Source organism: Malus sylvestris, chromosome 2 (assembly GCF_916048215.2).
Source record: "Malus sylvestris chromosome 2, drMalSylv7.2, whole genome shotgun sequence".
Classification (NCBI taxonomy): Eukaryota; Viridiplantae; Streptophyta; class Magnoliopsida; order Rosales; family Rosaceae; genus Malus; species Malus sylvestris.
Genome location: NC_062261.1, coordinates 1,407,759 through 1,422,985, shown reverse-complemented (window position 1 = coordinate 1,422,985; position 15,227 = coordinate 1,407,759). Strand labels below are relative to the sequence as shown.

The 15,227-nt window shown below is 38.8% G+C and overlaps 2 protein-coding genes and 1 pseudogene across 3 annotated transcripts; 1 reads left to right on the top strand and 2 right to left on the bottom strand.

Annotated features, from left to right (window-relative positions):
* Nucleotides 1–88: 88 nt before the first annotated feature.
* On the bottom strand, nt 89–3,480 carry LOC126599555 (protein NUCLEAR FUSION DEFECTIVE 4-like). Its single transcript, XM_050265950.1, has 4 exons — nt 2,953–3,480; nt 1,523–2,117; nt 1,135–1,444; nt 89–1,044 (listed from the first exon to the last, which is right to left on the bottom strand). Exons 1-4 carry the CDS (start codon nt 3,274–3,276, stop codon nt 531–533), a joined length of 1,743 nt encoding a protein of 580 aa, XP_050121907.1. The 5' UTR covers nt 3,277–3,480; the 3' UTR covers nt 89–530.
* Nucleotides 3,481–5,523: 2,043 nt separating this feature from the next.
* LOC126599545 (uncharacterized) lies at nt 5,524–6,725 on the top strand (annotated as a pseudogene).
* A 107-nt stretch (nt 6,726–6,832) lies between these two features.
* LOC126599526 (protein NUCLEAR FUSION DEFECTIVE 4-like) lies at nt 6,833–9,949 on the bottom strand. 2 transcript variants are annotated; one of them, XR_007615180.1, is made up of 4 exons: nt 9,484–9,949; nt 7,931–8,841; nt 7,272–7,848; nt 6,833–7,156 (listed from the first exon to the last, which is right to left on the bottom strand). XR_007615180.1 is itself a non-coding variant. In XM_050265919.1 (3 exons), exons 1-3 carry the CDS (start codon nt 9,805–9,807, stop codon nt 7,362–7,364), a joined length of 1,722 nt encoding a protein of 573 aa, XP_050121876.1. In that variant the 5' UTR covers nt 9,808–9,949; the 3' UTR covers nt 6,833–7,361. The 2 variants fall into 2 exon arrangements, 1 of the variants encoding a protein (XP_050121876.1); XM_050265919.1 differs by having other exon boundaries at nt 6,833–7,848.
* Between the last annotated feature and the right edge of the window lie 5,278 nt (nt 9,950–15,227).

The following is a 15,227-nucleotide window of genomic DNA, read 5'->3' as shown; positions in this document are numbered from 1 at the left end:
CTACATGTTTTCAATGGGGAAAATAAGGGAAGTGATTTCCGCACCTCTCTTTTTTCTCGGGGAATCAAAGGACAAATAAGAAAGTGTGCAGAAGTAAATCGTTTCCTAGAAAAAAGTACTAGCTTTACAGAAAGCTTTCACGATTCTGCTTCAGCAACACCTCAACACTGATATACACAATTACTCAAAAACCTACTCTTTCTGATGATTGAAAGCTATAACGAAAATTTTGTAATCTGTCCCTATACGACATGTCCTCGTGAGACCGAACGAAGGAATCCGTTGTAGGTCTCCTAGTGGTCTCATTTATGCTGGACGGCCGAGTGTTGAGGTAAATGGCAAAACTTTCTCCTCTTATTTGCTGCTCGCACTGTGTTTTTGAATTGTATACAAACAACCTAGAGTCTCCACATGTGTTGATTCTTTGGTTCTGAAGATGGATTTGAGAAGCTAAAACTTTTTACATACGTCTCAGATAGTTGATGTAGATGTATCGAGATAGGCTTGAGTATGATGGCTCTCTAGACAGTTCAACTTGCACTCGCCGCTCCTTGATCTTGTTGGTTTGTATTTGGAAGTACCCCGACGGAGCCCCCAGCGTAAAGATTTTGGTAAAAGGGCTTTATCCTTAAAGACAGAACGATGCTTAAGATGCTACCGACAAAACAGACAGCAGCAAGAACCAGGAAGGTGAGCCTAAAGCAATTCGGACCCACGCAGGAGACATTTGTCCCGTAGAGATGAATCCCCTGCTGCTTCGTTGCCTCGTTGTCATATACGTACCCGGCTAGGAGGCCTGAAAAGAGTAGTGCACCCAGAGGATTCCCTAGTGCCATGAAATTGTAAAGTGTGCCAAAATCCTTCAAGCCAAAGAGTTCCGAGACAGTTGAGATCATGACAGAAAATTGGACACCGTAGCAGACTCCAAGTATTCCCGTTGCAGTACAAAAGGTTGCGTTGATGGCAGAAGGAAACAGCAGGTATGTGGCGAACATTATGATTTGAGTGCACGTCATCCAAACTGTCCGAGGGATTGTTTTCGACCTGCAAAGAGAAGAAGTTTCTCTGAATCAAAAGGACATCAATTTGGATTTACATTGAAGATAGATTAGCCACAAGGATAATGTTACTGACTTGACAAAGCGTTCCGAAACAAATCCTCCCCCAAGACGACCAACAAAATTTCCAACACCGAAGAGAGACAGCAAGAATGTTGTATCATCAAATCCTTGTGCAACCCCAATTTGGGCTAGATTATTGAGAACAGTTACCCCCGAGCCAACCCCGAAAAAGAAAACAAAGAATAGAAGCCAGAAGTCAGCCTTTACCACAGCTTCAATGAATTTGAAATCTTCCCCTAGCTTTCTTTTTTCGTTCACTCCCCCCTCGCCCTCGGCAAGAAGCAAAGGCACGTCCAATGAATCATGACCTTCATTTAACCTACCTGGAGATCCAACCACGCCAAATGGCTCCAGTAGTGGTTCAGTTATGTCTGCAGTGCCTTCTTCATCTTTCAAACTACCTGGATATCCAACCACGCCAGATGGCTCCAGTAGCGGTTCAGTTATGTCTGCAGTGCCGCCTTCATCGTTCAAACTACCTGGAGATCCAACCGCTTGACCAAGCATTCCCAATTCGCCGGCTGGTGTGGGATACAATGTCATTTTAACGGGGATTGCGAGTGGGGCCATGAGAAGTAGAACCATTACAATGAAAAGAGTGTTGGTAATTGGAGCACTTAAGGAAATGTTATCATCCAATATTGCAGTTAAGAGAACATAGCATCCAAGCGCAAAGCTTGAAACTTGGATGAAATCTAAGCGGCCACGCTCTGCAGGGTCTTCATTTGGAGCCGGAGTACAAGGCCGCACAAAAAACATGCTAGCGAAACACAGAACGGGAATTCCAAGTGTAAGGAACAGCAGAAGCCTGGAAGAGGAATTACCAAGCAGAACACGATAAATTTCTGTAAATACAGCTGCGCCTAGACCCGCGTAACCTTTCAGAATACCAGCAACTATGCCACGCTGTAGAGGGAAGTTTTTGATGTTGGTAACAATCACAGCCGTGGTAAACCAAGCATTACTATTAGCGGCAACACAAAGGGCAATCCATAACTGCAATACCAGAACAAAATCATTAATGGTTTAATCTATCAATTTATTCAAAAGCTTACGAAGAAGTAGCAGCGTGTGAGTAATAGCATCATCAAAGCCGAATAAATTTCCAAATCACCAGCAGATGAGTAATAGCATCGTCAAAGCCGAATAAATTTCCAAATCACCAGCAGATTACTCTTCAATTGTAATAGAAAAACATTTCACCATCGATTAACTTCAGATTTGTCATAGTTTACTAATCAACATCGATATTGTCCCCAACTTACATATAATCACCTGCACAACACGGAAGGTGTGAGTTTTCTCACAAAATGCCTCGATACTAGTAGAACCATTGTATTTTATGTTGTCAATTTCCGATACGCTACTTCTTACATTCTTCAACAATATCTGTGTTGTTCATTTTCCAGAACAGAATAAAGTAACTCCTAGTGGTGCAAAATCGGTCTATCAAACTCAAACATCACCAATCCTACAAAACCTTTCTTTAAAACAAACCCACCAAATCATATTTGCAAACAATCAGATCAGCAACATAATATGCTTAAATTGTCGAAAAAGCATCAAAATTTCTGCATGTTTATAGCAAAAACACTTTAGCATAAGCGCTTATAAGCAAGCAGAAGTGCTTCTGTAAAAATCCCACTAAGTCAAATTTGCAAGAAAACAGATTTGGATCAAGAAAAGCTACACATTTTCAAGAACGAACAAGAAAAGCTACAAATCTTCAAGAACAAGAAAAGCTACACATTTTCAAGAACGAACAAGAAAAGCTACACATTGTTAAGAAAAGCTTCAACATTTATAAAAATCGGAAGGAAAGAAAACATACCATCCAGTAAGGCAGGGGCAGAATGGTGCTGCTGACGGTGAGCCAGATGAGGCCGTAGCCGAAGAAACAGGCGAGAGCGCCGATCAAAAGAATTAGCCACGGCGGGTGCTTCTTGGAAACGAATCCGGGGATAAGGCCGAAGTTCTCGCCGATATCGTTGGCCACACCCAGCATGGTGAGCTGCTGCTGGTTGAAACCCAGAACCGACTTCAGGGAGTGGGAGTAGAGCGGGAAAGTGTAGGCATTGCCGGCTGCAATTTGCACCCACACTGCCGCTCCTAGGCCGACCCACGGCCGTCGGGTGCCTGCTGCGAGTGCCGCCATTGGTGGTGGGTACAAGTAGCAAAAAGCTTCAGCTCAGAGGCAAGAAGAAGGGGTACGAGTGCAGAAGATGAAGGCGGTGATTAGTTTGTCCGAATGAAAATTCTGTTGGTGTAGGAAGTTATGAATTGGCATTTGCCATTTGGGTTTATATAACCGTTTTCGTCTTGACTTTCGTGCATGTGATATTTGCTTTTTCTTTTTCTTTTTTTTTTGGGTAAATTGTACATATGCCCCTTGAATTGTTAAAATGTGGACAAATATCGTATTGTGAATTTTATTTCCTTCTTAATTTACTGCTCATATATCAATAGTGAATGTTAAATTCATTATGAAATAGACAATGTGTGCAGTGGAATATAAAATAAATAAGCACAATATTTACGAGGTTAGACAAGTGTACCTTTGGGGCAGGAGTTGATAAACTTTATAGGCTCCTGTAGGTTCACCACCAATATTACCGATATGATTCCAATGTAACCACCTAGTACTAAGTGTTGCGTTTTATCGTACAAGGCTTTATTATATAAACTTCAATTACCCAACCCGTTAATTTATATAATAATTCAAGCGAACCTGCACGTTCAATCTCATGCATTCTACCACTGCATCGTGGTCCAAAAGCTTTATTATATAAACTCACACCCGTAACTCTATCATCCCAAATTTTCCATTTTGTTGGTCATCTTAAGAAAGAAGAATAGTCTCCGCGCTCGCCGCACTTATGTTTTTCTCTTGATTGCAAAGTCCCCATTACTTCATACCATTCATCTAAGAGCTGAACTCAACCACATAAAATATAGTTCTATTTCCATAACTCAATCTTTGAATATACCAATAAAATCCATCTACTCCGATATGAAACGATATATGCATATGATCAACATTATCATAACATCCACATTATTGAAAATAACAATAATATATCAGTTCCAATACAAAACAGTTATATCAGTTATAAACACATTAAGTATAACACATATATCACAAAGCTTAAACAAGACAAATACCCAATAGTGATAAGTTCCCCAAAAAACCTCCTACCTCGATTCCAAAGCTAAAGCGGAGATCCACGTCACCACCGCTATAACTAAGCTCAATGTACTTGAACAAGCTCGTTGAACACTCCTAACGCCATCTATTTCTTCCACTCTCTTTTCTTTCTATGTATATTATGCATGTAAGGCTACTGCATGCATGCAACGTGGCTAAAGAGAGGGGTGGAGATATAATATGAATGGGATTGTATAGAATGGCTTGCTATTTATAGGAAACACTAAAATGAAGCGGTTACAACTATGCTTTGATTGGAGAAACTGTGCGGCTCAACACACCTACTTATTCACCAAGTAATGGATAGATATACATGCATTGTTGGGCTCCTTTCGACATGAAACATGCGGCTAATAACTCGCGGGTTGTAGAGCCAAGTGTACATACTAACCATTTGCATTAGAGTATTTGACAAGTGTCTCCAAGTGTCCAAGTCCATGGTTAAGCATGGTAAGCTGCTGCTGGTTGAAACCCAGAACCGACTTCAGCGAGTGGGAGTAGAGCCGGAAATTGTAGGCATTGCCGGCAGCCATTTGCACCCACACTGCAGCACCTAGGCCGACACACGACGGTTGGGTGCCTGCTTGGAGTGTCGCCACTGGTGGTGGGTACAAGTAGCAAAAAGCTTCAGCTCAGCAGCAGCAAGAAGGGGTACAAGTAGCAGAAGGAGGAGGCGGAGGGAAGTTTATCTGAATGAAACCTGTTGGTGTGGGAAGTTATGACTTGACATTTTCCATTTGGGACTTTTATATAACGGTTTTCGTCTCTTGACTTTCTTCCCTTTGACATTTGCTTTTTCTTTTTCTCCTTTTGGAAAAATTGCAAAAATGCCCCTAGAATTTTTAATATGTTGACAAATATCGTGTATAATTTATTTTTCATATTACGGCTCATAGTTAGTATATAGTGTGAATGTATCAATAGTGAATGATAAATCTGTTGTGAGATAGTAGAATACAAAATAAACAAGTACAATATTTACGAGGTTAGGTAAGTGTGCCATTTGGGCAGCAATTGATAAACTTTATAAGCTCATGCAGGTCAACCATCAATATTACCAATATTGTAACAACTTAACTACTTATTACTAAGTGTTGGTGTTATTAGGTACATAAACTCTCAAATATAAATTGTATATTATTTTGTCATATGACCAATGCCCGATTCTATTCTCCAACAAATCCTCTCACAATTGACCCCACCTAGGATCACAAGGGGAACAAATTCTCACAGACAACTTATCAAGTCGTTATACTAAAGCCAATGTAACTTTTTGAAGTCCCATCATTCAATATCTTTAAGCTAGAGCTTGTGAAATGTTTTTTAAAATGGCAACTTAAGATGGCAAATTCAAGGCTAGTAAATCAGGTCAATACGTGTCAAAAAATAGTATGCTCTGTTATCATGATAAACTTTATAGGTTCATGCAGGTCCATCCACCAATATCAACGCTATTATCCCAACTAAACCACCTATTACTAATTATTGGCCTTCACAAAATGTATCACCACATAACAACATAACCCCTCAGGCCTCAGGCACATTTTACCTTGAGCTCAGCTATGGACTGGTTCTCATGGCTGTCAAAAGTCGGCCTTAACCCTCCTCATCTACGAATATGGCCTCGTCTCGCAACCAGCTGCAGCTCGGCGATGTGAGCTACTTCGACCACGAGTTCTTGCAGATCAGCATGGGAATATCTGTAGCCAAGCATAGGCTAGAAATACTCAAACTTGCCAAGAAAGAAACCAGATTAGGGCACCAGAAGTCGCTTTCCCGGCTAAGTTGGGCACTCATTCGAACCAGAAGTGCTTATCCAACTACTTAACAAGTTGGTTTTTCAGGAGGAGTCTTTCGACAGTAGGGGTGCAACTCGGGCTGAGCCAACTCGATATCAAGAGCATTGGAGAGGAGCCCTGTTGAGGAAGCACAAGAGTTGCAGTGAGGAGGTCAAGGATGAGAAGCCTATGGTTGGTAAGACTAGGAGCATTGCGCTTACTGGGCCGTTGGATGGGAGAGTTCAGGAGAGATTGATGGCTCATAATAATCCATGCTTGAAGCTATCTGGACCGTTGGATGGGAAGGTTCATGAGAGTTTAATGTACACAAATAGGAGACCAAGGCTGACCAGTCCTTTGGTTGCAAGTTTGAGTCCCAAGTTATCTGGACCATTGGATGGAAGAACGCATGAGAAGATCATAGCCACAAATAAAAGTCCAAGACTTTCTGGGCAGTTGGATGGGAGAGTTGTGAGCCCAAAGTTTTGCACTCCATTTGAGAAGGAAAGGGAGGATGTTTGATGTTTTTTCTCACTGTATTACTTTCCTCTGCTTCCTCTTGTGTTCTTAGATGGGAATGGAAAGCCCTAAATATATATACCGGTTGATTTGAATTGCCCATCAGTTAATTGTAATTTCTTGAAACATATATGTTTTCAATGGGGTAAAAGAACGGAAGTGATTTCCCTTCTATCTCGGAGAATCAAAGGACAAATAAATAAAAGTAATTTCCACAACAAACTTTCAGAATTCTGCTTCAACAACACATCAACAGTACTTTCCACCCAACAAAATATCAAACACTACTACTACAGCTTTATTCGGCAGCTACATTCATTCAATTACACAATCACTCTCAAAACCAAGTCTTTCTCAGGATTGAAAGCTGCAACCAAAATTTTTAATTTGTCCCTATGAGGCACGTACTCGTGAGGGCGAACGAACCCGTTACAGGTTTTGTACTCGTCATTGATGCCGGAGGGTGGAGTATAGTTCATAGGATACACTGGAGAGCTAAAAGTCTCCAACCGCAGTATATAGCACACAAAAACCTGAAAAAATTGCACAAACAGCAGTTCAGAATTGTACAAACAACCTAGAGCCTCCACATGTGTTGATTCTTTGGTTCTGAGATGGATTTGAGAAACTAAAAACGAAACTTTTTACATGCGTCTCGGACTGTTGTAGTTGTATTGAAATATGCTTGAGTATGATGGCTCTCTAGACAGTTTGAGCTCCCCCGGCCGCTCCTTGATCTTAATGGTTTGTATTTGGAAGTACCCTGAAGGAGCCCCCAGAGTAAAGCATTTGGTAAACAGGCTTTATCCTTAAAGACAGAACGATGCTTAAGATGGTACCGACGCCACAGACAGCAGCGAGAACCAGGAAGGTGAGCCTAAAGCAATTCGGACCCACGCAGGAGATATTTGTCCCGTAGAGATGAATCCCATGCTGCTTCGCTGCCTCGTTATCATATACGTACCCGGCTAAGAGGCCTGAAAAAAGCAGTGCACCCAGAGGATTCCCTAGTGACATGAAATTGTAAAATATGCCAAAATCCCTCAAGCCAAAGAGTTCCGAGACAGTTGGGATCATGACAGAAAATTGGACACCGTAGCAGATTCCAAGTAATGCCGTTGCAGGATAAAAGGTTGCGCTGATGGCAGAAGCAAACAGCAGATATGTGGCGATCATTATAATTTGAGTGCACGTCATCCAAACTGTCCGAGGGATTGTTTTCGACCTGCAAAGAGAAGTTTCTCTAAATCAAAAGGACATCCATTTGGATATATATTGTAGATTAGGCACAAGGTAATGTTACTGACCTGACAAAATGTTCGGAAACAACTCCTCCTCCAAGACGACCAACAAAATTTCCAAAACTGAAGAGAGACAGCAAGACTGTTGTATCATGAAATCCTTGTGCAATCCCGATTTGGGCTAGATTATTGAGAACAGTTACCCCCGAACCAACCCCGAAAAAGTAAACAAAGAATAGAAGCCAGAAGTCAGCCTTCACCACAGCTTCACTAAATTTGAAGTCTTCCCCTCTTCTGGGCCGTCTCTTTCTTTTCACTGCCCCCTCACCCTCAGCTAGAAGCAAAGCCACGTCAGATGAATCATAACCTTCATTTAAACTTACCAGGCTCGCTGTCGATGAAGATGGCTTCATTAGTGGTTCAGTTTTGTCTGCAGTGCCTTCTTCATCGTTCAAACTACTTGAAGACCCAACCGCTTGACCAAGCATCCCCGATTTGCTGGTTCTTGTGGGATACAATGTCATTTTTACAGGGACTGCAAGTGGGGCCATAAGAAGTAGAACCATTACGACGACAAAAGTGTTGGTAATTGGAGCACTTAAGGAAATGGTATCATCCAATATTGTAGTTGAGAGAACGTATAATCCAAGCACAACGCTTGCAACTTGGATGAAAAGAAAGTGGCCATGCTCTGCAGGGTCTTCACTTGAAGCCGGAGTACAAGGCCACACAAAATACATCATAGTGAAACACAGAACGGGAATCCCAAGTGTAAGGAAGAGCAGAAGCCTGGAAGAGGAATTACGAAGCAGAACACTATAAACTTCTGTAAATACAGCTGCGCTGAGACCCCCGTAACCTTTCAGAATACCAGCAACTGTGCCACGCTTTAGAGGGAAGTTTCTCATGTTGGTTACAAGCACGGCCGTGCTAAACCAAGCATTACTATTAGTGGCAACACAAAGGGCAAGCCATAACTGCAATACCAGAGAAAAAATCATTAATTTTTTAAGATCTTAATTGTTAGAAAATCACGATATATATGGCATTTGCAGATAAACTACATCGGCCCGCAATCATTTAATTGGATAAGCAAACCTCCACAAGATAATTAAATGCAGAAATTGATGCTTAAATCTGAGTTTCTTAAATGGAACCAAGTAATAACCAAGGCAACATCAAATTAAAGCACACCAATTTTAATCCATCAATTTATTCAAAAGCTTACAAAAAAAGTAGCAGCATGTGAGTAATAGCATCGTCAAAGCCGAATAAATTTCCAAATCACCAGCAGATTACTCTTCAATTGTAATAGAAATACATTTCACCGTCGATTAACTTCAGATTTGTCCTAAAATGTGTCTTAAAACAAAAACCCACCAAATAAGATTTGCAAACAATCGGATCAGCAACATGATATGCTTAAATTGTCAAAAAAGCTTCAAAATTTCTACAGGCTTATTACAAAAACACTTCTACCGTAAGCGCTTATAAGCAGAAGTGCTTCTGTAGAAACCCCAGTTAGTCAAATTTGCAAGCAAACAGATTTGGATAAGAAACGCTCACATTTTCAAGAAAAGCTACAAAATTTATAAAAATCGGAAGGAAAAAAAACATACCAACCAGTAAGGCAGGGGCTGAATGGTGCGGCTGACGGTGAGCCAGATGATGCCGTAGCCGGTGAAGCAGGCGAGAGCGCCGATCAAAAGAATTAGCCACGGAGGGAGCCTGTTGGAAGCGATGCCAGGGATAAGGCCGACGTTCTCGCCGATATCGTTGGCCACACCCAGCATGGTGAGCTGCTGCTGGTTGAAACCCAGAACCGACTTCAGGGAGTGGGAGTAGAGAGGAAAAGTGTAGGCATTGCCGGCTGCAATTTGCACCCACACTGCCGCTCCTAGGCCGACCCACGGCGGTCGGGTGCCTGCTTTGAGTGTCGGCATTGGTGGTGGGTAGAAGTAGCAAGAAGCTTCAGCTCAGAGGCAAGAAGAAGGGGGTACAAGTAGAGCAGAAGAAGAAGGCGGTGATAAGTTTGTCCGAATGAAATCTGTTGGTGTAGGAAGTTATGAGTTTATGACTCGGCATTTGCCATTTGGGATCATTTGTCTGTTTTCGTCTCTTGACTTTCCTTCATGTGAAATTTTATTTTTCTTTTTCCTTGTTGGGGAAATTGCACAAATGCCCATTGAATTGTTAAAAAAAAAAACCTAATGAAAGAACTTGAAAACTTTGAGTTTTAATCAAAATAACAAAAAGGTGTTGTAAGTGAATAATATCAGGTGTGGCTTTTTAGAGTAAAAATATCATTTTTTTTAAAGTGAACAGTACCATGAGTGTTTTGTTAAAACTCACTTGTTAAAATGTTGACAAATATTGTATATAAACTTATTTGTCATATGTTACGGCTCAATCTTGAATGCTAAATTTGTTGTGAAATATACGATATGTGTGCAATAGAATATAAGGTAAACAATGCACAGTATTTACGAGATTCAGTAAATGTGCCTAAGTCCTTGGTGCAACAACAATAGTTTCTTTTATTGTTTGAAATAATAGGAGTAACTCTCACTATTTTTCTCTTCTATCTAGTCTTGGTATACATCACTGGTATTTTTCTTCTGCATCTCTCTTCTTTCTTTTGCTTGTTATATTTTGGTGTGTGTACAATGATGCAAATTTAGGGATTTTCGAATTGAGAGAGATCTTGAATTCTCACTTAGTTTTTCATCCGGCAATTTACAAAAGGTTAAATAGCCAAAATGGTCCATGAGATATGCATAACACATCACTTTGGTTCTTGAGATTGAAAATCAATAGAAATGGTCCCTGAGGTTGTCCACCATCCATCATTTTAGTCATTCTATTAAAAACTCTTTGGGCAATTTTCAAAACTTCGTAACTCAATTGTTTCTTAACCAAATTCGACCCATAATATATCAAAATGAAGATAGGAAAGTGTAGAATAAGATTTTACCTATTTGGAAGCCTAATGGTTGCCGGCGATGGCCGGAAAATAGCCTTAACGTTGATTGGTCGGCGGAAAAATTGGAAAACTAACCGGAAACTGGGTAAACTTTAAACGTTCATAACTTCTTCAATACTCAACGAAATTGAGTGATTCAAAAATGAAAATCATACTTTTCGACGAGAAAAGGAGAATGATACCTTTATCGACTACTACCTAGTTGTGGTTTGGCCGGAAAATGGCTCGAAATTGGCTAACTCGCGATCAATAAGGGTATCATTCTCTTCGTTTCGTCGAGAAGTATGATTTTCATTTTTTAATCACTCAATTTCGTTGAGTATTGAAGAAGTTGTGAACGTTTAAAGTTTACCCAATTTCCGACGAGTTTTCCAATTTTTCCGAGGATTAGTCAACTTTGAGACTATTTTCTGGCCATCTTCGGCAACCATTGGGCTTACAAATAGGTATAATCTTGTTCTACACTTTCTTATCTTCATTTTGATATATTACGGGTCGAATTTGGTTAATAAACAATTAAGTTACGAAGCTTTGAAAATTACCCAAAGAGTTTTTAACGAAATGATCAAAATTATGGATGGACAATCTCAGGGACCATTTATATTGATTTTCAATCTCATATACCAAAGTAATGTGTTATGCATATCTCAGGGACCATTTTGGTTATTTAGCCCTTACAAAAATAAAGATACCTTACCCACTTTGCTTGACTGCTGAATAATTGATGAATAATTAGCAAGAACTCCTGCTAAATAGCCATCTTGGCTGCTCAACAGGTTGACAAATATTCACTTTTTTTTTTTTTTTTTAAACTTATGCAATATTGAAAATGCCATGAGTAGCCACATTGGCTATTTAGCAGAAGTACCTGCTAATTGTTTAGCAGTTCTAACATTATTTATAAAGTTAACAAAACAAAAGATACGATAACATTATGACAGTTATTGTACGAGGTCCACCCAATGCTAAATGTAAAAGCACATAATAAATCAATAAGAACATCATGAACTGCCTCGTAATAAAACCAGTGTAAAAAATAAAGACTTCAATTATCATGCTTGAAAGTTCAAAGTCTTCATGTGACCAGTATTATTTCAATTATCAGCTTCAAATTCTTTAAGAGTTGGGTGGCCAACCGCCACCTGTGGCTGAGAATCAAGCGTCATTGATAATTGCCATTTGCAAGCAGGCAAAGTCTCTGCTGTCTTTCGCACGCCTCCGCACGTGACAAGGAGGATGCCCTTTGGAGCCACCTCCCTTGATTGGTGGGCCCTCTTTGTGAATTGTGAGTCACATCACATCAGATCATGCGGTCCAAAACCAATTTCCAAAAGCAGAAAGAACAGGTGGGCCATTGCTTGGAAACTCCTAGGAAGCCACGTATTGGGAGCTGATGACTTTGAATATTCTTAATTGCATAGTTTTTATACATGTTTATGTGAGGCTTGTAATTTACTTTAAAAATACGAACTGTTTATTTTTTACGTGTTTTTTAAATATTAAGTTTAGCAAAAATCACCTAAAATTGAAATTATATGATCCAATCATCAAGAGTTTAGGATTTTTTTGTATAATCGTATTTATCTATTTTCTTCACTACAAAATAATTGTCTTAATAATTTTGAAATGATGATCTATCAATCAGGCATAATATATTTTTTTGTTATGCTTAACGGTTATTAATTGTTAAGCATAACAAAAATAAATATTATGCCTGATTATATTTGACAATTAGACAGTGTGCATTCTTGTATTCAATAAAATGATCTAAAATCGAATTTAGTTGCTGAATTAATTATAATTAAATATAAATAATGTATTGATAAAAATATTATAATTATTAAATATTAACGACATCATAATCAAATAGCGAAATTATTTACTTCATCAATTGATGTTTGAAAATTATTAGTTATATATATATATTCTAGTTTCAAGCCCTTCAAATCGCATGTCTAATTCCAATTTTCTTTGTTAAATAATCATATATTTGATAATTTTAGTCGTTTTAGCATCTCTATATACTCGTTCTTTCATTGAAAAATATAACTTGTATAGTCTTCTCACAACTATTAATGTTAATTTGGACAAATAAAGGACTAGTTAGGAAATGCTTATAAAATAAACTAAAACGCTTTTGTAGAAATTGTTTGGGCTCCAAAAGCACTTGAAATTCTTTATGTAAGAAGCACCATTTATGTGTTTATTCCAATAAGCACTTCAAATGTTTTTTCAGAATTCACTTGCATTTTATACTAATAATTGGTTCTCAAAACACTTTCATCTAAAGTACTTTCAGTCATTTTAAAAGCACTATCAAACGAGCTATATTTCTCAATCTTCCTTTTTTTAGATCAGATAAACTCTCCTCACTGTACATTTGAGTTTCAATTTTTTTCTCGCAATTTAGATTAGTTAAGAGTTTTTTTTTTTTTTTTTTGGACAAAGATAGATTAGTTAAGAGTTAAATAATACTTTGTGTAGGAAAAAGAATGGAAAACAAAAAAAAGGCCTGGGCCTGGCCACATGTAATGGGTGGCCCAATGGAGCATCATTGTGTTTTTGCTTCCGAGTACAAAAGTGAAAAAGAATGCAAACATGCTTTTAGCTCAAGCTGCCTTTGCATGATTCTATAATATCTACCAGATCCATTGTTTTCTCCAAAGAAGTTGACAAGAGGGGTCATCAAAACAAGAGATATGATAACCCCACATCGTTTTTCTGTACGGCATTTTTGTTGGATTTTGTCCGTTATTTCATATGACATTCAATTCGATAACAGAAAATAAAAAGAGGTGTACAAGACGAGAAAAATAGTAAGTGTTTATCATTTCTCCAAGGGTGATGATGTACATACACCTCTTGTTAATTTATGTTGTTTGATCTTTTTTACTTTATTCTATCCAACGGCTGGAAATTAAGAAAAATGTGTGATTAGCACTTCCCTTCTCGAAAAGACAATGAAAGCATAGTTGTGCTCTTTTCCTTTCTTTTTCTTTGGGTACTGGTGTAATGGGCTTTGAATCCGTTAATAAAGCTACCCTAAGGTGATTGGGGCCTCTCCTCCCAATAACCTCTCGTAGCAAACGTTGGCCACAAATTTCTCCCATTCACATCAATGGTATAGAAACGAACTGTCTCACAACATTCTGAATCAATCTGTCATGTCACCTTTTTCTTTTGATAAACGATAGGGCTAGTGAGTTAAATTATAAAATGTTAGGGAGAAGAAAATCGTTAGAGATCGAACTTTACCATAATGCATAGGTATTATTGTTTTTTGCCATTGCAGTAAAACGCCATTTGGAACTGGCATGCCACCTCAATCGGCAAGTAACTAAACCCTTAGGACTGTCTTCAACTCCAGGATGCGATGATTCGATATCGAGATGCCAAAAAACTCCGTCGATAAGAGCTTTGGGGAGTCATAAGCTTGTTATCCTTGCAGTACCTCTATATATGAGAGTACTTGTCTCAAAGGAACAATCAAGCCAATGTAAGGGTAGGATAGTAGATCATGACAATGCACCATCTTGCACCCAAGTTCGAATCCTTCTTTCCGTAAACTATACAGTAGTTTAGATTATCTATTTATCTAGAAAAAAATTTGAATCATACTTAATTAACAATGTGCAACGGTGCCATATAAAAATCGATGTTCCAATACTGAACAATGATAACTAAAACTTTTGAATCACTAATCCGATAAATGTTGTCCATCGCATGTAGGTTGTGTCTTTTCTAAAATTGTCCATCGCATATATAGTATTTACTAAATCCTAAATAGTAAAGGATATATGTTGATGTACAAAATCAAATAGATTTTGGACCAACATAGATTTGTCCATAAAGCACACAAGAACCCAATGATGTATCGTGGTTCACTCCAAGTTCAGACTACATCCATTTTGTTGTAGATTCAATTTTAGTATGTAAATGTGGGTTATAGTGTACATAGATGCGTGTTTGTCTTTGATAGATTACAATGTCTAGGGTTTAGAATGAAAGACGTCTTAAAGTGACGGTGATAGATCTCTTTGTATGGTAAAGGCTTTCCTTTTCTTTTGCATACTTCATTGACTAAGTAGTGACACCCAAACATCGAGTCCTTGTGAGGCTATGATACAACAATATCCATTAGTAGATACACATAGGCCAGCCAAAGCATAGTATCACCAAAGGCAAAGATATGTGTGAAGAAGCCGACTTAAAATATAAAACTATAAACAAAGTAGCATCACCAGCTGTGCATGCATATTGCATATTGCAATTTACAAACAAATCCTCTGTCACGGGCCGGCAAGCGATTTGTTGTTTCCCACCACACACAAGGTTACATTCTTTCCTCTCAGAATAACACAACCCAAAAGATGAAACCGA